We start from the raw sequence: 24973 nt of genomic DNA on the forward strand, positions 1-24973 counted from the left end.
TATACTACTGGGCTCTATTCTCTTAATAGGTTGCAAACCCATTTCTTCAGAATAATACAACACTAAAATACGGACATGAAAATTTGTTGCAAGAAGAAATTTTATTGTAAGCAGGCCTGTGTTCTGAGGTTTTGGGGTGAGATAGAAGCAGCATGTTTATATTGCTTTTAAAATGTAGTGATATTGGCTTGGCACCTGTAGCTCAGTGGCTGGGGCGCCAGCCACATATACTGAAGGTGGTGGGTTCGAGCCCAGGCTGGGCCTGCCTAACAACAATGACAACTATAACCAAAAATAGCCAGGTTTTGTGGCAGGCACCTGTAGTCTCAGCTCCTTGGGAGGCCGAGGCAAGAGAATAGCTTAAGCCCAAGAATTTGAGGTTGCTGTGAGCTATGATGCCATGGCACTCTACCGAGAGTGACGTAGTAAAGACTCTGTCTCAAAAAAAAAAGAAACTTCTATACATAGTTCATTCATGAAAATGTGTGAGGAAGAAAGCTCTGTTTGCTTGAAAGTAGACAATATTAAAAGATCTCCAGTTCACCTCTCAGATGCAGTTTTAGCCGACATAGTATTAGCATTTCACAGATAGTCTTTAATTTTCTTCATCATCACAATTGAACATGTGTTAACTGGCTTAATTCTCTTGAGCCTTTTCTTATGGATAAAGCATCATTGCTTTTAATATCTGCAATTGCTGTTTTGATTCGGTTATATATATATATATATATAATTTTTTTTTTTGAGACAGTCTCAAGCTGTCACCCTGGGTAGAGTGCCGTGGCATCACAGCTCACAGCAACCTCAAACTCTTGGGCTTAAGCGATTCTCTTGCCTCAGCCTCCCAAGTAGCTGGGACTACAGGTGCCCCCCACAGTGCGTGGCTATTTTTTTGGTTGCAGTTGTCATTGTGGTTTTAGCTGGCCCAGGCTGGCTTTGAACCCACCAGCCTCAGTGTAAGTGGCCATCGCCCTACCCCCTGAACTATGTTGTCCTGATTCAGTTATATTTTTGATACCTATGCATCTTATGACTGACAGCACTTTTTGTTGGAATTGTTTTTCATTTTTAGGAAACGGTAAGGGCACTCTTAGGTATTTATTTAATCAATATAAATGAAGCATGTCCACACAAAGACTTGGTTGGATAGGAATGTTTATAACTGTTCTTTCCTACTCACGTATTCATCGACATTTAAATAAAGTTTGGTATATTCATATAGTGGAATAACATACAGCAACATGGATGAATCTCAAAAAGATGTTTTTATTAAGGTAAAACTCAACCATTTAAAAGTGAATAATTCAGTGGAGAATTAAAGAATATGTATGAAAGGTTATACATCTACCCACCTCTATCTAGTTTTAAAAGATTTCCATTACCCCAAGAGGAAACCCCATATCCATTAAGCACTTTCTGTCCTCCCTTCCCCCTTAGTCCCTGGTACCCACCAGGGTGTGTTCTGCTCTTATGCACTCACCTATTCGAAATACTTCCTACAACTGTAGTCAGATGATCTATGACGTTTTCTGTACTGATTCTTTTGCTTGGTGTGATGTTTTGAAGTTTACCTTTTAATGGCTGCATGGTACTCCACTGTGTGCATGTATCAGCATGACAATTCATCTGTTCATCTATTGATGGGCCTCTGGGCTGTTTCCACCCTTTGGGTATGGTGAATAGTGCTGCTGTGAACATGCACGCACAAGGATTTATTTGAATTTCCGTTCTCAATGTTTTGGAGGTATACCCAGGAGTGGATTTGCTGGGTCAGATGGTAACTCTGTGTTTAGTGTTCGGAGGAGCTCCCATGCTGTTCCCACAGCAGCTGTGAGCCATTCTACAGTCCCATTAGCAGCGTATGAGAGTCCTAATTTCCCCACATCCGTACCAACACGTGCTATTTTCCATTGTTGTATTATAGCCAACTTAGTGGGTGTGAAGTGGTATTTCTTTGTGGTTTTGATTTGCATTCCCTTAATGACTAATGATTTTGAGCATCTTTTCATGCTTTTTGGCCCTTTGTATATCTTCTTTGGAGAAAGGTCTGTTCAAGGCCATTGCCTATTTTTTCCCCTAAACATTATAACTTTGTTTACTATATGAATTTTTTATAATGCAAAAAAAAATGCAGACATGCAATATATGTGTACAGCTAAATGTAGAATGATGCCCTTTCTTCTCTGCAAGAGGCCATGATTTTCATTCCAGGAAAATAAAGGGACTGAATGTAGGTAGAAACTGGTTGGTCATGAGCTTCACAGTTCGGCCTAGAAATGATTGATAAACGAATTTATCCACACTCTTGCTACTTATCATAAAATGTAAAGAGAGAGTTAAAGCAAAGTTTCCATGTTGGTTCCTACCATATATATGAAGGGAGCTCTATTCTAGTTTAGCAAGGCCAGTATGTGGGAAATACCTAAGCGTTATTTCAAAAATGAAGCAATAATGAAATTCTGCCTAAAGAGGGCAGTAAATAAGAATAATGTGTATTTGAAGTATCCAAAGCAAGCAAATAAACAAAACTGCACTGTAAGCATATGGGGCTTTTTTGTTTGTTTTTTTGAGACAGTCTCCCTCTGTCGCCCTGGGTAGAGTGCTGTGGCGTCATCAGACCTCACAGCAACCTCCGTCCAATTCTTGGGCTCAAAGTGATCTACCTGCCTCACCTTCCTGAGTAGCTGAGACTACAGGTGTGTGTCACTACTACCAGCTAATTTTTTCTATTTTTAGTAGAGATACGGTCTCGCTTTTCCTCAGGCTGGTCTCTAACTCCTGAGCCCAAGCAATCCACCCACCTCAGCCTCCCAGAATTCCGAGATTGCAGGCGTGAGCCACCACGCCTGGCCATGGTCCAGGGTGCTTGAAGAGTCCACTGTAAAATACATTGAGCTTCTCGGTTTGCTTTCTCACCCTCAAACTGTCAGTGTTTTCCCTCTTAATTCTTTGTGCTGGGCTTTCAGATCTTGTCACTTGGTGGTGATGCCATCGGCGCTCAGCTTTGGGGTCCTCTGTTTTTGAACTTGTCCTTTGACCTCTATCTCCAGCCCGTGCCCCACGCCCATCTCCCCCATCTCATCTCCATGCTGCCGTCTTCCTTCTTCCGTCAGTGCCGGGGTTCTTGGTTAAACTGCCCCGTGGTCTTCTGTGACCGACTCCCTTACAAGTCACAGCTGCCCCTTTTCTGCTTCTGTGGTTCTTACAGTGCGTATTATTAGCGACATCTTTTAAATCCTGCATATGTGTTCTTATCAACATATTTCTTAGAATTACAAAACCACAGTGTTTACCATTTTCAAGTTAGGCAATGCCCCAAGGAAACTGCCTTCCTCTAACCCTTATACCAGTAACTTCACTGCTGGTCTTACTACCTACCAAAGCAAGAGGTACAGGGTCCTTTCTCTCTCTCTTTCTTTTTTTTTTTTTAAAGCTGATTTTATTTTTCATCATATGTTTCTGGAAATTCATATATTTTAATTTTATGTTCTTGGACTTTGTTCACTATCTGTTTTTTTTTTTTTAAACTGTTAGCATTCCTCTGGTGTGAGCATGTCAGCTTTGGCAGTAAGTGGGATGTTATTCACTTTTTCATACAAACACTTCATAAACTGAGCATCTGATGGTTTATTTAAGTCCATGTCTTGAGGGAGCAATGAGGCATAAACAACGCTGCATCCTGTTGTCAGACATCTGAGGTCTGTTCACTAGATGTTGGCGTTTAGGTAGTTCTCACATTTACTGTCAGTGGAGTTGATAACAGGCTGCCAGCAATCCAGCAATCGCCATTATCAGCTGCATCTTCATGTCCTGGGGTATCTGTCAGCTGTTAGGAGCCACAACTAAACATCACTGCCTCCTTTTTTTTTCCCTTTTTTTGGAGACAGAGCATTGTTCTGTTGCCCAGGCTAGAATGCCACGGCGTCAGAGCTTACCGCAACCTCCAACTTCTGGGTTCTAGTGATCCTCCTTACTCAGCCTCCAGAATAGCTGGGACAACATGTGGCTGCCACAATGCCTGGCTAACTTAGCCTCCCAGAGTGCTAGGTTTATAGGTGTGAACGGCCACACCCAGCCTGAATACCATCTTCCTGCCAACTTGTGTGGTCTTTAATTCCATGGGAAGGACCTGGGTACTCTGCAGAATATACATTGGTGAGGAATAATGAGTTGAACTTTCCCATTCCTGATTCACTTACTACCGTAAGTGTGAATTCAAACTGATTTCCTATATGTTTGACTTGGGAGGTTGGCAGATCCCTCACGGTCTCCCAGTTCTTCTATTGAGCTATTCTGTGAAGAACACATTTCCCCGTGTTCCAGATGCCCACGCACTGCTGTCGACACTGCTCTCGTGTTTTCCATTTTTTTAACAGGCTCATTTGTCTTTTTGTGGTTGAGTTGTAGGAGTTCTTTATACATTCTGGTTGTAAGACCCTCTTCAGAGGTATGGTTTGCATATATTTTCTCCCATTACATAAGTTGTCCTTTGATTTTCTTGGTAAAGCGTTTTGTGAGGCACAAAAGTTTGTAATTTTCATGGTATGTGATTTCTTCACTTTTTCTTTTGCTTGTGTTCTTGGTGTCAAAATCATCTTGACTGGTGGAAGAAGCCAAACCGTGAAAGAGTCCATACCGTTTGATTCCATTTGTATGAAATTCTAGGGAAGACAAATGTAGGCATGTCTGTGGTTGCCTGAGTTGAATGGGAAGAGGCACCAAGGAACTTGATGGAAATATTCTGTATCTTGATTGTGGTAATGGTTACATGGGCGTATACATTTGTCAAAAAATGCCCAGCTGTGCGCTTAGAATGGGTGTATATTATCTTATCTATGTTATGCCTCAGTAAAGTTGCTTTATAACATGAGAGTGTACACATTTACTCAAGCTATCCAAGTAGGACCACTTTGAGCATTCTCGTACATGTGCTTTTGTTCACATGTGCTTCTAGTGGATGTGTATGTGAAGGAGTGGCCTTTCTGGGTCCTGGGTATATAAATACAGTCACATTTAGTAGATACTACTAAACAGCCGTTTAAAGTGACTGTGCCCATTTACACAGTCACCAGTGGTATAGGAGAATTCCAGTTGCTTCTTATCTTTGCTAACACTTGCTATTTATCAATCTTTTAAATTTTACACATCCTAGTGGGCATACAGTGGGATGGAGTGTGGCTTTAATTTAGACTATCTGATGGTAACTTTCAGTCTTTTTTATTATTAATTTGTAAGTGTTCTTTAAACATTTCGGATGAGTACTTTGTTATACAATTGTGTACCTTGCTTTTCAGTTTCTTATTAGTAATGTGATAAAGAGAAGTTTGTTATTTTAATGTCATCTGAATTTTCAGTATTTTTTTTTTTTTTCATGAGACAGAGTCTCACTTTGTCACCCTGGGTAAAGTGCCGTGGCATCATAGCTCACAACAACCTCAAACTCCTGGGCTTGAGCAAACTCCTGCCACAGCCTCCTCTGTAGCTGGCACTATAGGCGTGTACCACCACTACACCCAGCTAGATTATTTTTTTTCCTGTTTTTTTGTAGAGATAGGGTCTTGTTCTTGCTCAGGCTGGTCTTCAACTCCTAAGCTCAAGCAACCCACCCACCTTGGCCTCCCAGGGTGCTAGGATTATAGGTATGAGCCACTGCGCCCAGCCCAGTATTTTGTTTTATAGTTAGTGCTTTATGAATCTTATTTAAGAAATTTTTTTCTGCTCCATGGTTATGAAGGTATCCTCCTATGGTTTTCAAGGTGCTTAATTTACAATTAAGCACATACTCACCTATAATTGATTGTTTTTGCATGTGCTATAAGGTCAAGATTAATTTTTTGCTCATGTGGTCATTATTGGACCCCATACTATCTACTGAAAAATTTGTCCTTTTTTTTTTTTTTTTCTTCGTAGAGACAGAGTCTCACTTTACCGCCTTCGGTAGAGTGCCATGATGTCACAGGACTCACAGCAACCTCTAGCTCTTGGGCTTCCGCGATTCTCCTGTCTCAGCCTCCCGAGCAGCTGGGACTACAGGCGCCCGCCACAACGCCCGGCTATTTTTTGGTTGCAGTTTGGCTGGGGCTGGGTTTGAACCCACCACCCTCAGTATATGGGGCCGGCGCTCTACTCACTGAGCCACAGGCCCCACCCATCCTTTTTTTATTTGTAAATGTGTAGGTCTGTTTTTGGACTTTCTTCTATTCCAGGGGTTGGTGGCTGTTTGTTTAACAGTTTCCAAACTAAGAATAGTTCTATATTTTTATAAGGTTGTTAAAAAAAATACATGCAGCAGAGACTGTATGTCTCCTTCAAAGCCTAAACAATTTACTGTCTGGCTCTTTACAGAAAATGTTTGCCATCCTTTGCTGTTCCATTGGTTGCCTTTCTTTTCACTAAGCCAGCACAACACTATCTTAATTACTGTGGCTTTAAAATAAATGTATTTATCACATAGGGTAAGTTTTACATTTTTGCTTTTCAAGATTTGTTTGTCTGGTGGTGCACGTAGCTCAGTAGGTTGCCGGCCACGTACACCGAGGCTGGTGGGTTCGAACCCGGCCCAGGCCTGCTAAACAACAATGACAAATGCAACAACAACAAAAAAACCCAGCTGAGCATTGTGGCGGGCACCTGTTGTCCCAGCTACTTGGGGGGCTGAGGCAAGAGAATTGCTTATAAGCCCAAGAATTTGAGGTTGCTATGAGCTGTGCTACCCTGGGTGACATAGCATGACTCTGTCTCAAACAAAATAAATAAATAAAAGAAATATTGGATGCTTCATGAATTTGCCTGTCATCCTTGTGCAGGGACGATGTTGATCTTCTTGTTTCCGTTTTATGTGTGCTGCTGGAGTCAGCTGATCTAGTTTTGATGTGTTAGACCAGCCGTGCTTTGCTGGCCTAAACCAAGCCTGTCCGTAATGTATGGCGCTTCCACGTATCACCAGATTTGATTTTCTATTTTACTTAGAATGGTTGCATCTCTGTTCAGGCATTGCCTTCACCTAAAGGTGGGCCTTGGTCTTTTGCTAACTGGTGTGTTCTTCTGGGTCTTCTGAGTAGAAGACACTGGATAGAAGCAGATGCCAAGACGGGGTGGGACATGCAGAAGATTTGCTGGAGGAAGTGACTGTGGAGGATAAAGAAGATGTGGGTAGGAGAGGGTGGGGAGAACTACAGATCCTGGACAGGGCTGACCCCTGGGAAAGAAGAAAGGAAGAAAGGAGTTGAAGGAAGGGTCTGGGGCTATAGGACAGAGCTCAGAAAGTCTCTTCTGGGCCAGGGAGGAGTCCCCAGACAGACTGTCTGTTAGAGGAATCCTGCTGTGGGCAGGAACGGGGAATGTGGGCTCTGTGTGGACACAGCGGTGGATCCAAGGGGAGGCAGCTGGGGTGTCATCACTATGTTCCCAGCAGCAAATCCTTTTGTTGGTCTGAGCAGCACATCTCCATGTTGATTGGGGGGTGTTTGGGTTCTTTCTTTGTCACCCCTCCTAAAAGGTTGTATTAGTTTGGGGACCCTGCCTGAAAGCATAGAGTGTTTCCTAGAACTCTCCTCCTCTGTTGGTCCTAAATCCCCATTCTTTCCTCCCCAGCCTTTTGGGACAATGGAAGCTCTGTGCCACTGCACCCTTTCTCAGCAATGACTTTGGGAATGGAAAATGCCTTAAGGCACAAAGCAGCTGAGAACACTGGGCCCACCTCCCTGGGCTTCCTTCCGCTGGGGTCTGTCCCTTAGGAAAGCCCTCTCTGCCTTGGTAGCTTCTGATCCTTCAAACAATGTGGTTTAAACTTTGTCTAACTTTTTTGGCGGTTGTCCACAGGTGGAAGAGTTGGTTGTGTAACCAGCTAGTTCACCACAGGTAGATTTAGAAATTGTTGCCTTTTTTTTTTTTGGAGCCAGAGTCTCACTTTGTCACCCTTGGTAGAGTGCCGTGGCATCATAGTTCACAGCAACCTCAAACTCTTGGGCTCAAGTGATTCTCTTGCTTCAGTCTCCTGAGCAGAGCAGCTGAGACTACAGGTACTTGCCACAATGCCTGGCTTTTTTTTTTTTTTTTTAATAGATGAGGTCTTGGTTTTGGCTCTTGCTCAGGTTGGTCTCGAACTCCTGAGCTCAGGGGGGTCCACCTGCCTCACCCTTCTGAAGTGTTAGGATCACAGGCATGAGCCACTGTGTGAGCCTGGCCTAATTGTTGCCTCGTATGATGTAATTAATCATGCATTTATTGTTTAATTTTCAATTTTATTTTGAGATTTCTGTTGGTTCAGACATTATATTTTTCTCTCTTTTGTGCGATTAAAAAATTATTTCTTTTTTATATTTTCTACTGGAGAAGTTAAGTAATGTGTTGCCTTTGTTTTAGTGGGTATCCTACAAATTATAATATGCCAACTCCTGAATGTCTAGTGCTAATTAAACTTTGTTCTCCTCTGAAGCAATATAAGCACCTTACTTAGAACTTGTTCACACTACGATCTCCCTCCTACCTGCCTCCAGGTTTTATGTTGTGTTGCCATTCACTCACTTTTTTTTTTTTTTGTTTAGTTTTGTTTTTCTGAAATGTCTGTGTGTTGTTGTTGTTGAGACAGAGTCTCACGCTGTCACCCTGGGCGTGTCATCAGAGCTCATAGCAACCTCCAACTCTTGGGCTCAAGCGATTCTCTTGCCTCAGTTTTTCTATTTTTAGTAGAGATGGGGTCTTGCTTTTTGCTTAGTCTGGTCTTGAACTCAGGAACTCAAGAAGTCCACCTGCTTTGGCCTCCCAGTGTGCTAAGATTATAGGTGTGAGCCACCACACCCAGCCTTGCCCTCATTTTTGTAAGATATTTTTGCTAGGCATAGAATTCTTCATTAATATTGAAGATACTCTTCTACTCCCTCTTGGTTTCTGTGATTGCTATTAAGAAATCATATTTTGGCTTATTCTTTCGAAGGTAAGCTTTTTAAACATATCTGCTTCATTAAATTTTTTCAATGTCTTCAATGCTTAGCTACTTCATGAGTCTAGGTGAAGATGTTCTTATTTCTTTATTTTTTTGTTTGGCATTCATTAAGCTTCATGTGAATATGGATGCCTATGTTTTGTCAACTCTAGAAAATTTTCAGCCTCTTCACATAATTGTCTGTTTTCTACTGTTTGCTTCTCTTCTGGGGCCCCAGTTAAACGTGCATTAAAATTTCTTACTCCATTCCCATGGCTATATTAAATTCTTTAGTTTTTGTTTCTCTCTCTCTCTTTTTTTTTTCTTTTGGGGTGGGTCTTTCTGGTATGCATTCTATTTTTTTTTTTTTTTTTCTTGAGACAGAATCTTACTTTTGTTGCCCTGGGTAGAGTGCTGTGGCATCATAGCTCACAGCAACCTTTTAACTCCTGGGCTTAAGCGATTCTCTTGCCTCAGCCTCCTGAGTAGCTGGGACTACAGGCGCCTGCCACAGTGCCTAGCTATTTTTTTAGAAACATGGTCTCACTCTTGCTCAGGCTAGTCTCGAACTCAGAGCTCAGGCAATCTACCCGCCTTGGTCTCCCAAGAGTGCTAGGATTATAGGTGTGAACCACTGCACCCAGCCTCTGGTATGCATTCTAGATAAATTTCTTTCAAGATGTACCTGGCAAATTTCTTCTCAGTTAAGTTTTAAATTTTGATGATTAGAAGTTCCTCAGGGGGCGGTGCCTGTGGCTCAAGGAGTAGGGCACCGGCCCCATATACTGGAGGTGGCAGGTTCAAACCTGGCCCCGGCCAAAAACTGCAGGAAAAAAAAAAAAAAAAAGAAGTTCCTCAGGATACCATTTAAGGTATTGTTTAAGGTCTGGTATCAGGAGTCTTTGTGGATCTGTTTCTCTTGTTGGTTTAGTATTAGCTCAGAGTGTAAGACACTGTCTTATTTTCGGGGAAACAGGGTACCATGTACTTTTTGATTATTTTGTGTTGGTTGACCTTCAAAAAATATTACTGGGAATTTTTTAAGATCTAGGTTGAAAATCTTTTCTCCTAGGAGATTGGTGTTTGCTTCTGTCCAGAGATGGAGTCTTCCCTGATTTAGGCTACAAATCCATGCGCCGTTTGGACCGTAGCCACTTCTTAGAACTTGCTCTTCCCTTCCTTTTTATTTTCTCCTACTTTTCTGAGCTCCATGGTAGCCTCTGGGTTGGTGGTGGTGGGGGGGGAGTCTCTTCATAGTTTCCTAACTGGACACGACTTAGGTTTTTTCTTTTGCCCGCTCTGTGGAAGGGGCTTAATGGAAGCTCATGTTCAGTAGCCTGGGCATACATTTACCAATATTTCATTGGTATTTTGGGATATAGTTTGCTACTAGGTAGACTTTACATGTACATACGTGTATGCTTTATGATTTAGATATAAATTACCTATTCCTCTATACTAGTCCAGCTGGCTAGTACAGTGACACATCATTGGATGATTTGCTGGCCAGGTGTGTATCTTATTCAAATGTAGTGCTAATAAAGTTACTAAGTTATTTGTAGTTTACCTTTATGGGCACTGTTTCCTAATGTAAAATGTGTAAGCATATATTTATACATACACAGAAAAACAATAAGTGATTGTATATGTTGCCAATAAAAAGTTAACTTCAAACCGTTTATTTTGTTCATCTTCCATTGTCTGGTGGAAAAGTATGGGAAAAGGAGGCCTCCAGGGGCATCTTCTAAGACATGGTCAAAAACTGGATTCCTCAAGAAAAGATAGAATGAATATATGTAAATTTTGTTCAAAAGTTGGGTTCCTCAGCTATCAAGAAAAGATAGAATGAATATATGTAAATTTTGGCCTTTTATATATGTATTCTTAAAAGAGATTGAAAGAACCTACCTCTTGACATGCCTGTTCTAGGGAAGTGATGGCAGCAGCAGAAATCCCTTTGAGGGAACGTAGAGAATTAAGAGGCAAATATTGGATAGTAGAATGTGCAAAGTAAATTTTTGTTACATACTTAGACTGGTCAGGATGTTTATGGAAAAGAACATTATTTTTAGAACACTGATTGTTAAGGATGGAAATTGTCTTTACTGCTGAATCTTCAGTACCTAGGAAGCACCTGGTACGTACAGTAGAAAGCAGAAGCTCAGATGTTTGTGGAGTGGATGTGGTGAGTAAAGGGAGGTACGCTGGGCTGTATCTCTTGATGACCACCACCTTGACCTGGCACCCTCCCATGAGGATGGTTTCCAAAGCTGTAGAAATTACCAAGTTAGTATAATACCTGTACCTTTGCTGCTAAAGAAGAAAACAAGTTTCTCTACTGCATTCCTGTTTTTTTTTGGTTTTGGTTTTTGTTTTTTGCTTTATCAGTTCTTCTAACACAAAGTGTCGATGACACTTTTTTGATTTAAGAAATCAAATTTCACTTAGCTGCTGAGTGCACAAGCTGGAACAATAATAAGAAAACTGTAGTAATACAAAACACAGGCAGGAATTTGCAGATCCTGTTTGTAAAATTAACTGGTAAAGCAAGGTTTTGTTTATTATGGAACACAGATGAGAAGGTTAAGAAAAATCTCAGAAGGTTGGGCGGCACCTGTGGCTCAAGGAGTAGGGTGCCGGTCCCATATGCCGGAGGTGGTGGGTTCAAACCCAGCCCCGGCCAAAAGAAAAAAAAAAAAAAAAAAAAAGAAAAATCTCAGAAGGTGACTTTAGAAGTCTCAGGAAACCAGATTTATAGTAATCTAAAATGAAGGGGGTGGCAGTTGGGTTAAAGTAGGCATTGTCAGAAAGCTAATTTTTAGGAGTCGATTTTAAGACTTAAGAAGACATATGGCATGAAGTTAATTTGGCAGTTAAGAAAATAAATGCAATTTACGAACTTCTCTTTTATGGGTTCTAAAACCATTGAGGAATATGAAGTTCAGGATTTCAGAGAACTAATTGGGAATGCTGGAACAGGATATGAATGTAAAAGTACAAAAGACAAAAGTACATGGTAGAGAATCGGTGTTTTCCACCACATTGATCTCGCCTCTGCAGGTAATTCTCTCCAGAGGCAACCCTGCCGTGATTTTGAGCTGTCTTTCTCTTAAAGTTTTTAAAATTTATAACTGACAGATAATAATTGTATTTAAGTGTATTTATAATAATTGTATATAAGTGTATTTATAGAATACACTTTGATGTTTTAATACATGTCTACATTGTGTAAGATCAAGTCAAAGTAACTTAAAAGAGTTGCTTTCATAGAAGTTGAGCCATCTTTTTAGCTGCTGCATAACTTGAGATCTTCATTGCAAACACCACCCAGTTGGAGAGTCCCATTTTCTTTCTGATTGCTGTGCAGTCTACGCTGAAAGTGTGCAGTTCATAAATCCTCTCGGTAAAAAGTTGATTGTAATAGTTGCAGCCCCTACTTTTCACATTTAACAGATAACTTCTCATCTTTGGTATGAACACAGAAGAAATATTTGCTTATAAATGCTGAGTATGGAAAGTTGAGAAATAGCCTTCTTGTTTACTTATTCACTTCACAAACATCTATTGAGTCACTGCCATGAGCCAGCCACTAAACTAATTCCAGGGAAGGAAGCGACTCTCACCTCAGTGCCTTCAGATAGATTCTCAAATGTCACCTGTTTTAAGAGGCCTTCCCTGACCATTTCATAAAAACAGCCCCACCCCTCACTCTCCCCTTCCTTCCCACTCTCTGACTGTTCTCCAGAGCCACTTATCACCATTTCTCATATTTCTTGCTTAACATTTTTCTCTCTCAGCTGGAAAGTAGAGCAAAGACATTGTTTTGTTTATTACTGTTTTCTTCAAACACAGGACATAACTGAGTCTATCATTAGTAAAAAAAAAAAAGAAGAGAGAAAAACAAAACTGCAGAATAGTTCCTGGCATGCTGGCTTATGTACATTTAATTAATCTATATGTATAGGACCAGGGCTGTGACTTCAAGAAGCTCCTAGTCTGGTGGGAGATGAAAGTGTAAAATAGTTATGTAAGTGCAACAATAAAGGCGGGACAGTTGTTGTGGGATTACCCCACAAAGAATCATGTAGCGGCCAGGGAAGGGCTCTCAGGTGGACTATTGACAGATGAATAGGATTTGATCAGGAGGAAGGAAAAACAGCCTTCTGGAACAGATTTCAGAGTTAATTTAGAAGTTGTATTTGCCCAGATTTAGTAAAGGACCTGGATGGGTTGCATGTCAGTGGCTAAATGTGTGGAGAGGCGTATGCTTAGCTTTTCTGGCTCCATTATCAGAAGGATTGAAGGATACTAAAAGGGAAACATGCCCCATCACCCCCCTCCAGGAAATGAGTTGTATTTGGGATAAGTTGCATTATTTTTGATGCCTGTAGAATGTTATTGGGTAACTAGATGAAAATTTGAGTCTGGAGCTCATAGGGAGAGTTGGGGTTTTAAAAATGGATTTAAAGTCATCATTGCATATGTTGTAATTAAGTCTTAGGCCTAAATGAAACCACGTACAGAGAATAGGAAGACATTACCTTACCTGGGTCCTATAGGATAAACATAGGATCCAGGTAAGGTAAAATCTAAGAGGTAGTTAGAGAAAGAAGAATCAGAAAGGAAATCTGAAATAGTGGGAATATATGAGGCTAACAAGGTGGTGGTTTGCTAATGAAGAGGCAATAATTGCAAGGGGGAAGTGGGACGCTTGTTATTTGTCACAGAATTTATCAGGATTGGGGCCACAAAGATACTGTTAGACCCAACCTGACAAATGGCAAATTGGTGACGCTGCTGAGAAAAGCTAGTGTCGGTGAGACTGCATTAGAGTAGGGACCTCAACAGTTAGGGCTGGGGCGGTGATTTTGCACCCATAGGACATTTGTTAATGTCCGAGAAACTGAATTTAAAGTCAATGAAGATAAAGGAGCAAAGACTTTACTTGGAAGAACTGTGAAAAGGAAGGGGTAAAGACAGTAGCTACACAGAAAGGTGGAGAGAACTTTTGTTGTTCTCTCCAAGGGAAGAGAGAAGAATTTTTTCTTTCTTTTAGAAGAAAAAATAGCCAGGTGTTGTGGCAAGAGACTGTAGTCCCGGCTTGGGGAGGCTGAGGCAGGAGGATCGCTTGAGCCCAGGAGTTTGAGGTTGCTGTGAGCTATCATGACGCCCCGGCAGTCTAGTCAGGGAAACGGAGTCAGAGTCTTGTCTCCCAAAAAGGGAGTTACAGCGAAGTAGGAGACGAGGTTTTCCTTCTAGGAAATGGGATGGAACAACAAGTTAAGAGTTTTAGTAGAAGCCTGAAACAGCATCTGGGAAGGAAAAAGAATTCAAATATAAGCAAGAGACTTGTCTGAGCAGTGTTAAGAACTTAGCTGAACTTGGAAACTGGTCTAAATCAATGGTACCATGTACTTTTATTGAGCTGTATTAGCAGGCCAAGAGCAAGAACAGAGCAGGCTTGTGTTGGAAGTCTCCATAGTCAGACATTGGCAAATGGAATGCTTTGAAAGGTCAAAGGTGAAAGGTAGTTGACATTACCAGTGAATTTTATTGAAACATTGACCCGTGGGCAATCTTGGTAAGAAAGCACATGATTTTTGGGGGGAGGCTGATAGTCTTGAAGGATAGAAAGGGCCAACTAGAATGGAAGGTCTTAGAGATGAAAAGAGAGTGGCTTGTGGTTAGAGCACTGTAACACGTTCTTCCAGGTTTGCAGAGAAATTAAAATCTAGCGTAACAAGAATAACAGGGCTATGACCCCAAACCTGATTCGTAGTTTGTGAGAATCCTGAAATGCGAAGGGAAAAGGTGCTGCTCTAACTTCAAATACTCCAGAAGGCAAATCCCAGGACTCCTGTGTTCCTGCGACGCTAATCAGCGCCTGGCTCATTGTAAGAGCTGGGTAAAAAATTGTTATGTGAATAATACCCCTACTGCCAGAACATTTTGATTCACGTCTGACACCTAGTGGTGCTGTGCTTACACTGCTATTGAGAGGCCGCATTTTTCTTACACCATTACAGGAAAGCAATCCCCATGGGTTGTGGTACAAATTGCTTTGTGCCTAAAACAAATCTCTGAATTTGTTTTGGGAAGTTTCACTGCTAGCATTTTCCAGGGCCTTAATTTAAACCAGTCAGCTTAGATTTGCTGAACATCCACCGTCTATGTCAGGTGCCGCTCTGCGTGCTGGAGATCTTCACGCGGCCCGTGTTCTTTTCCATATATGATCTCCCTGAATTTGAAAACATAGGCAGAGCGGTTGCCCTGGGAATGGGTAACTAGTTCACAAACTTAATTTAGGCTCCTATTGTGATTTTTACGTGTGAAACCTTTGTAGATTAACTCCATGGCTTTGGGGACTATCATTTCTTTGTCATGACACCTTGGTTTTTATCAGCAGCTGTTGAGGAAAATGAAAGTAGAAGGTGGAGTTTGTGTTCAGCTTATATTAGAAACTCACGTTATGCAGAATGCTATGTACTATGAAGAACTGTTGAAAGATTTTGTTGTCTTTCATTTAAGAAGAAAGTATAGTGTACAGTTCTTATCTATTAGTAAGGTATTCAGTATTTAAAGCATTGACAGATGAGTTGATGTATCTGGGATGTGTTTTAAAATGTTTCAGAAAGAAAGTGGGGTGGATTTCAATGAAACAGGATTAACAGATTTTTCTTAATTTTTTGGGCTGGATTCATAGGGCTTTATTCTATTGTCTTCCTTGCTTTTGAATATGTTGGACATTTGTTTTTTTATTTTTTTTATTAAATCATAGCTGTGTACATTAATGTGATCATAGGGCACCAAACACTGATTTTATAGACCATTTGACATATTTTCATCACACTGGTTAGCATAGCCTTCCTGGCATTTTCTTAGTTATTGTGTTAAGACATTTATATTCTACATTTAGTAAGTTTCACATGTACCCTTGTAAGATGCACCATAGGTGTAATCTCACCAATCACCCTCTCTCCACCCATCCTCCTCCCCTACCTCTCCCCCTTCCCCATATTCTTGTGCTGAGATTGGGTTATAGCTTTCATATGAAAGCCATAAATTAGTTTCATAGTATAGCTGAGTACATTGGATGCTTTTTCTTCCATTCTTGAGATACTTTACTAAGAAGAATATGTTCCAGCTTCATCCATGTAAACGTGAAAGAGGTAAAGTCTCCATTTTTCTTTAAGGCTGCATAATATTCCATGGTGTACCATATACCACAATTTATTAATCCATTCGTGGACTGATGGGCACTTGGGCTTTTTCCATGACTTAGCACTTATGAATTGGGCTGTAATAAACGTCTGGTACAAATATCATTGTTATAATGTGACTTTTGGTCTTCTGGGTATATACCTAGTAGAGGAATTATAGGATTGAATGGCAGGTCTATTTTTAGATCTCTAAGTGTTCTCCAAACGTCTTTCCAAAAGGAATGTATTAATTTGCATTCCCACCAGTGTAGAAGTGTTCCCTTTTCTCCACAGCCACGCCAATGTTAGACATTTTAGCACAATAAAAAGTTAAAAAAATTAGACGGGTGCAGGTTGAAAGAAAGATTAACATGATTAAGTTGGAAGATGGTCTGCTTTTTTAATAGACTTCTTATTTTGTTCTGTTTCATTTGTTATTACTTCAAAGATCAGGTTGAGTAGACAGATAGCATGTTTTTACTTGTGACAGATGTAATGTGATTGAGACCTGGCAGATGGTAGACCGAAGGTAGCTAGAGATTACTGGAATTTGGGGTTGGCATCTCATAATAATTGTTGGATCTGCAGATTGGAGATTTGAGAGAGATAATTTTGAAATGCTATCACTCAAACTGAGAGCATCTTGAGTGGGAAATTTGGGAACACTTAGATTTAATAAATTGACAGATTTTTCCTTATTTAGGCTTCTGCCTTTAACCAGAAAAAAATAAAAAAGGATGAATAACCCGCCATACCAGTCTTCTTAAACTGGATTTCGTTTAGTTATCATATAGGATGTGTTCATCATAGGTTACATATGGATTTTTGATGTTAGACAGTGTGTCTCTGTTAGGCTTTTAAGATCATTTTATATAATCATTAAACCAAATCCCCCCAAATAAAGTTAGAAGCCTGTTTATTTTATTTTATTTTAGATTTTAGAGGCAGAGTCTCACTTTGTTGCCCTTGGTTAGAGTGCTATGTTGTCATAGCTCACAGCAGCGTCAAACTCTTGGGTTCAAGTGATCCTCTTGCCTCAGCCTCCGGAGTAGCTGGGACTACAGGCGCCCACCACAGTTTGTTTGTTTGTTTGTTTTAGAAGAAGCCTGTTTTCAACAATAAAAAAGTAAATAGTTAGGAAATACCTTGTCAAAACAAAAACAGGGGAAAAATGTAACTTACAAATACTTGTCACTCATCTTTTTTTTTTTTTTTTTTTAGAGACAGAGTCTCACTTTATGGCCCTCAGTAGAGTGCCGTGGCATCACACAGCTCACAGCAACCTCCAACTCCTGGGCTTAAGCGATTCTCTTGCCTCAGCCTCCCGAGTAGCTGGGACTACAGGCGCCCGCCACAACGCCCGGCTATTTTTTGCTTGCAGTTCAGCTGGGGCCGGGTTTGAACCCGCCACCCTCGGTATATGGGGCTGGCGCCTTACCGACTGAGCCATAGGCGCCGCCCAACTTGTCATTCATCTTTGTCTTATTAACATTTCAGCATGTCCCCCGACCACCCACTTTTCTCTTTACATCTCTCTTTCTCTAAGACATAAATGACTTTGCAAATATAGCTAAGGCCCTTTTATACCACTTCTTTCCAATTTTCTTCCTCCAGAGGTAGTAACCCTAAGTTGCTGTCTAATTTGATGTCTGTTACTCCTTAGGTTTGATTTTTGTGTTGCTGGATCTGCAATTCTTAACCATCACCTAGTGAATTTGTCTACATGCTCCGTTTTTTCTGTGGCAATCTTAGTTCTATCGAAGGGAGATAAATGTCCTTTTTCATTAGACTTAATTTTCAAATGCTATATTTCAGCGCACATTGGGGTTTCAAGGATTTTTGATCTGAAAAACAGATACTAATTTCTACAAGCCATTTAATTGACTTTCCTTAAGTAACTGATACCTAGGGTTTTCGTATTCCACCTCCTTGGTTTCCCACATTTGTGAAGAGCACACTTCTCCCAAGTCTTACCTGATTTTCATATGGGAGGATAGTGTCATTCATTGGCCTTTCATTGGCCTTTCATTGTGTCAAGATAAAGAGATTTCTTTTTTTTTTTTAAACAAAGCAATTAATGAAAAAGAATAATTTTGGGGGTGGGAGGAATAACCCATAAAAGCAGAGAAGATTTGGTTCAATTAAAGAAATTTTTCAAAGCATGCTTGAGAATTCCTAGTGAGAAGAAACAAAACAAAAGTGATAGCCACTGTTTTCCATTGCTTTACTTTCTGGTTAAAATGTGGGATGGTTCTTCTTTGTATAAAGTATATACATTTTTTTCTGTCTGTTAAGAAATACAATTCTCTTGTCCTCAGAATGAAAGAATTCCTTGCTCTCTAATAATCTATTTCTCTGTGAATCTTCCTTACCATGTCCTTTTCTTATTGGTCTAAGTTCAAAGTTCGTTGCTTCTTAAAAGTAATCTATTTACTTAGTCTGTTTGCTTTTTGCCTGTGATTATTTTAAATTTTCAAGTAATTTAAGCCTTGCAGGTGATTTTGGCTTTAGCATTCTCTAGAGAAGGAGGTTACTAAAGATTTAAATCATCTTTCTTGACTGCCTCAGCCCATAGGCACGAAGATGTGGGACTTCAGTTTCAGACACACGCTCTTTAAAGACTGGTGTATGGCTTGTGTCCGAGTTACTGGAAGTTTTTGTAATACCATCCTTCTTAACCTTCCTACCTTTTCTTCTTTCATGTTTTTTTCTATGGCTTATATTTCTTGACTTTCCCATAATGTGACAGTTGAGTTTTACGGGTATTCTTTCAACCAGGATTCATTGCTCACTTGCAGTTTGACAAGCTCTGTGTACCCTGGGTCATCCCTGCTCTGTATGTAAATCTTCTGAAAGTTTATAAGCAGGCTAGGATAATAGTAAGTAAGATTCACTAAATACCTACTTGTGCTTGGTATTATATAAGCGCTTTAATGGATTATCTCCTGTAATCCTCACAACAGCCTTGCCAGGTAGGAGTAATTATCATCATCCTCATTTTTCAGATGAATAAACAGGGCATAGATGAATAATTTGTCAAAATCACTTGGAGATGGGGTTGCCAGATAAAATATGGCCTGCCCAATTAAATTTGTTTTTTCAGATAGATAACAAATAATTTTTAGTTTAAATAACAAATATTGCAAAGTCTGACGATCCCACTTGGAAAATGAATCATAGGCCTGGGATTTTTTTTTTTTTTTTTGAGACAGAGTCTCACTGTGTCACCGTCAGTAGAGTGCAGTGGCATCACAACTCACAGCAACCTCAAACTCTTGGGCTTAAGCAATTCTCTTGCCTCAGCCTCCCAAGTAACTGGGATTACAGGTGCCCACCACAACGTCTAGCTTTGTTTTGTTTTGTTTTTTCCATTTTTTTTTTTTGTCATTGTCCTTTAGCAGGCCCGGGCCAGGCATCTGCCACACCAGATGTGGGCATGTGACTTGCATTCTAACCACTGAACTCTATGCGCCAAGCCAGGCCTGGGATTTTAAAGCGTGTAATCTGGTTATAAGGCCCAAACTCTTTGTTTTAGAGTCTCACTTTGTGATCCTTGATAGAGTGCTATGGCATCATAGCTCACAGCAACCTCAAACTCTTGAGCTCAAATGATCCTCTTGCTTCAGCCTCCCAAGTAGCTGGCACTACAGACACCCACCACAACTCCTATTTTTAGAGACAGGGATGAGCCACTGTGCCCGGCAAGGCCCAAACTCTTAACAATTGAATTATACTACACGTATATACAGGCAATAAAAATCTCACCCACCTGAACATTTGGTATTTGAATGGCAGCTACTATAATTAACTTTTTTAAGCTCAAGTTATTTTTCCCCCAGCTGATGATATTTACTATAACGTAAGCACATGTGCATTCTTTGATTTCAAGTGCAATTTCTAACTTCAAGTAAATTTATACAGGCTGTTTATGTCTTTTTGTTGAAATCTGTTCTAATTATATACTAACATAAAATGGGACTTTGTCTGAACGGCTCGTCACTTGAGCCATTCTCATCCATGTAAGGGTCACTGTCTTTTTACTTTTCTGCATATATAGAAAGATTTAGTTACATGTATGTGGTAAAGAGATACATTTTCCTTTCCTTTTTTTTTTTTTTTGGTTTATGGCCAGTGTTAGGTTTGAACCCGCCACCTCTGGCATATGGGACTGGCGCCCTACTCCTTGAGCCACAGGCGCCGCCCCATTTTCTTTTTCTTTTGTTAAGGTCAAGGAAACGACACTTGAATAATGTATTTAACAATTCTTTGCAACATGCCCTGTGTGTTCTCAAAAACTTGGGAAATTTAAAATACAGACGTGGAATTGAAAGGGGCTTTTCCTAAGGATTGCCAAGGAAGCCATCTGGCTCTGCTAAATAATCATACAGGGAAGAATGGAGTTATTTTTTTCTGGTGAATCATCACAATTCGGGATCAGGCCTTTAGTTTTGCATACAGAAACTAAAGACTCACGAGATTAAACGACACCTTTTTTTTTTTTTTTTTTTGTAGTTTTTGGCCAGCACCGTGTTTGAACCCACCACCTCTGGTAGAAGGGGCTGGCGCCCTACTTAACTGAGCCACAGGCGCTGCCCCATTAATGACACCTATTTTAAAATTGATACTTTTGATTCCCAGAATTAGCAAAATTACAGACTACCTATATTAAAGAAGAAGATACTCTTAAAAATTTAATGAGCCAAGTGTTTAACCGATAGTTGAGATATTTATTTTTTAGTGAAACCTCATATTTAAGGTGTACTTATGGGAAATTTTTCTGTTATTTAGAAGGATTTGGATAATATTGGTAGCAAGTCAGAATTTTGGAGAAAGTTCAGGAAGGAAAGTGAGCAAGAATCATAAGTATAATCCTCAGCAGATACAATAGTACTTGTACAGGATTGGCCTCTATTTTAATCTATTCCCTCTTCGTATGTTTTCAGGCATAGTATATTGAAAGATTTGTCAATGGTAAAATATCTCTGACTTTGCAATGGCAGTCATTGCAAAATTAGTATTTTCTTTATTTAACACCAAATTATTTTGGACCACCTCTATTCTGTGTAAGTGAAATTTTCTATCAGAATTTTTGGAAGTCACCACATTGCTACCCAACCAAGTTTTTATTATTTTGTAGAATTCATTAATAGTCATTTTATATTTGGTATTCTTATATATAAATATATAATCACCTTTGAGACACAGTGGACTAGAAGACATTAATAAGTAAAAGTCTCTTCCCTTATATTATATAAATCTTTCCCTGAATGTAATGACTTGGAACGAACAAACTTATTAAACCCTCAAATCTCTAGCCAATAAAATAAATGGTTTTCCTTTTATGCCAACTGTTGTAAATTTGGGGATGGCCACAGAGGGATGTAACTTGATCACCAGCTTGATTGGAATTAAGTAACTTAAGTTGAAAAGAAAGTATTTTTCCCCTTATTAAATTATAATAATTGTAAATGGACTATTTTTGTAGTCAGTACAGGAGAAATGAATTATTTTCAATTATTTTTGAAGCAGGGTGGAATGCCACATTTGATTTCATACCTGGGTTCAGATCCCTACTTGGCCTCTTTCCAAGTTACTTAGTCTCAGTTTCCTCCTAGTCAGATGGCAAGATTAGGATCACAATGCCCATCTTGAAGACTTGGTGTAAATTAAACTAAATAATAAATATATCAATTCATCAAATGATTATTAAATGCCTGTTCTGTGCTAAGCATGGTCCTAGGTGCTGTGAATGTCGGTGACCATGTCAGAATTCCTGCTCTTCATCTTAGTGGAAGAGGCATACGCTGAACAATTAAGCAAATAAAATGTAATTTCAGGTAGTGAGTTCTGTGAAGAAAAACAGAGCCTGGCAGAAAATTTCAAGTGGCAAAGCAAGAATTTGAACCCATCTCTATTGGCTTCTATTTTTTTTTTTTTTTTTGAGACAGAGTCTCACTATGTCGTCCTTGGTAGAGTGCCATGGCGTCATAGCTCATAGCAACTTCAGACTCTTGGGCTTAAGTGATTCTTTTGCCTCAGCCTCCCAAGTAGCTGGGACTACAGATGCCTGCCATAATGTCTGGCTATTTTTTTGTTATTGTTGTTGACATTATTGAGCTGGCCCTGGCCAGCTTCGAACCCACCAGCCCTGGTGCATGTGGCCGGCAACCTAACCACTGAGCTAGGGGCACCAAGCCTCCATTGGCTTTTAAAACAAAGCAATTTCCACTATACCTTATTTCTTTTTGAGTAGTTATCCATTCATTGCTTCTTTGAGAAGAAATAGCTGAGTATGTAAGGGGAGCTATTGATAAGGTATTCGTTTATTAAGGAACATCTTTTGAATCACCTCTAGTGCATATAGGCAATTAATTATGAATTCTTTATATTTGACACTTAATCATTTTCTGCCCAGTACCACTATTTAACAGTTATAATATATTACTCCACACACGTATATGCCTTATTTTCTCGGTTGTATTCTTCGGTAAAGGTCAGGACTGTGTGTTCTACTTCAGTGGTTCTCAAACTTGAGTATACATCACAGTCACCTCAGAGATTCTGATGCAGGAGATCTAGGGCGAGGTCCACAAATTTGCATTTTTCACACATGCCCAGGTGATACCGACGCTGCGGGTCCAGGGACCACACTTTGAGAACTTACTACTGTCTGCCTTTTTGTACAGTACTTACCATGGTACTTATCACTTAGCTGAAATGCACTTTCATCTGTGAATCTGTCTGTGACTTTTCTGTGTTACTGAAACTCTGCGTTACTGAAATTTCAGTTGTTCTGAAATTTTAAAGTATATTAAGACCACCTGGGAAACTTGGTGACAAAGCAGATTTCTGGTCGGAGTCCAAAACATCCATTCTCAGCAAGTACCTTAGACGTTCATGCAGATGGTCTGTGGACAACAGCTTGTGAAATTTCTGACTTACAGAGTTGACTCTCTTCGTTGCCATAATTGTATTTTTAGTCTTTTTTTTTTGTTGTTGCAATTTGGCCAGGGCTGGGTTTGAACTGGCCACCCTCGGCATATGGGGCCAGCGCCCTACTCACTGAGCCACAGGCGCGGCACCATAATTGTATTTTATATCTGTCTGTGTCTTGTTTGTATTTTATGTTTGTTTTTTGTGATTTACCTTCGTTTGTTTGTGTGTCTTTCTCCTACCAGAGTCCCTGAGAGGAGAGGACAGTGTCTTACTTATTGTTCTGTCTTCACGCTGAGCATGGTGCAGTATTGAAAAGCAGTAGAATGAGACGCTTGTATAATCAGCTCCAGCACTTGGTAGCTGTGTGACCTTGGAAAACTTATTTAATCTCTCTGAGCCTCAGTTTCCTCTTTTATGAATGGTGGTAGTCACGTTCGCTATGAGAACGAGCTTTGAGGTGTGTGTTGCTTAGTGGAGTAAGTGGCATACAGAACTTACCCAGTAAATGGAAGCCGTTACAGTGTTGTGGTCGTAATTACATTATAGAAGAAGCAAAATAAATGTTTGAATTAATGAAACTCCTCCATTATGATCTTAGTGTTCAAAAATAAGAGACACACATTTAATACTTCATTAAAAATCTTTGCTTCATTGCCTGAATTACATACCATTTCATACTTTGGAGTTTTAATAAAATATTAGGAAGTAGATTGCATTAATGCACACAGCTATGATTTAATAAAAAAAAAATTAGGAAGTAAAATTGTACTTTGCGATTTTTCTCCATCACAGGAAAACCAAGAAGCCGCTTGGAGCCAATGGATACTATATTTGTTAAACAAGTTAAAGAAGGAGGACCCGCTTTTGAAGCTGGCTTATGCACAGGTGCGGAGAATGTTCTTTAGACAATACCTTTTCTTTCCTTTTCACTTTCTTCCTTTCTTCTTCCACATTTCATGTTCCACATTTTTTCCCTTTTCTATTCTTCTACATGCTTCTTTCTGTTTCTTCATATTTTTTATTCCTTTATTTATTACTATTATTATTATTATTTTGAGACAGAATCTTGCTCTGTGCCCAGTTGCACAATCATAGCTATCGCATTCTTGAACTCCTGGCTCAAGCCATCTTCTTGTCTCAGCCTCCTCAGTAGCCCACCAACACATCCAGCTAATTTCTTTTTCCTGGTTTTTTTATAGTGATGTTATCTCACTATGTTGCCCAGGATGGTCTTAAACTCCTGGCCTCAAGCAATCCTCCTTCCTTGCCCTCCCAAAGTGCTGGGATTACGGGTATGAGCCACTGCTCCCAGCCCGTTTTTCCTATTTTTGAGACCTAATTAGTTATATGTTTTTTGATACCCATGTGGATGGTTTTGAACAGAAATAACAATATAAATAGAGAAACTGTGGGCATTTTTAGTTACCACACATACCAGACTCTTAGATGCTCTTTAAAAGAGCATTCTGTATACATTGATTTTTGACTAAGAATACCAAACAGCAAAATGATGAAGCTATTTATGTGGCATATTGAAATAATCTTCTTGGACTTCCACATTCTAGAAGTGCCTGATCTGCCAGAGGTGGGTTAATTAATTTTGCAGCATCAATAGAGTCTTGAATCTGAAGCTGTCAGTGGACATGCTCTCATTGACTGACCTAGCAGCTGTTTGCTCTAAAATATTTTATGATTTTAATAGAAACAAATAGAGATTTCCTTTATATTAGTGTGAATTCTAAAATTGTCACTCTTTTTCTCTTGTTTTTAAATGTTAAGCAATTTCAAATGAAAATGTTACCTTTTTTTTTGGAGACAGAGAGTTTCACTTTGTCACCCAGGGTAGAGTGCCCTGGCATCATACCTCACAGCAACCTCCAACTCTTGGGCTCAAATGATTCTCTCACCTCAGCCT

The 24973-nt window shown here is 39.8% G+C and overlaps 1 protein-coding gene and 1 pseudogene across 5 annotated transcripts in view; one reads left to right on the forward strand and one right to left on the reverse strand.

The window, feature by feature from the left end:
• The window catches only part of ARHGAP21 (Rho GTPase activating protein 21), a 157400-nt gene that overhangs the window by 75086 nt on the left and 57341 nt on the right, over positions 1 to 24973 (forward strand). For all 5 annotated transcript variants that reach the window (XM_053572465.1, XM_053572461.1, XM_053572460.1 and 2 more), the window contains exon 5: positions 23851 to 23943. In XM_053572465.1, the coding sequence (XP_053428440.1) occupies positions 23851 to 23943 (93 nt within the window). The remainder of the gene's footprint in view (positions 1 to 23850; positions 23944 to 24973) is intronic.
• On the reverse strand, positions 6762 to 6857 carry LOC128573200 (uncharacterized; annotated as a pseudogene).

This window comes from Nycticebus coucang, chromosome 20 (genome assembly GCF_027406575.1).
Source record: "Nycticebus coucang isolate mNycCou1 chromosome 20, mNycCou1.pri, whole genome shotgun sequence".
NCBI classification, from domain to species: domain Eukaryota; kingdom Metazoa; phylum Chordata; class Mammalia; order Primates; family Lorisidae; genus Nycticebus; species Nycticebus coucang.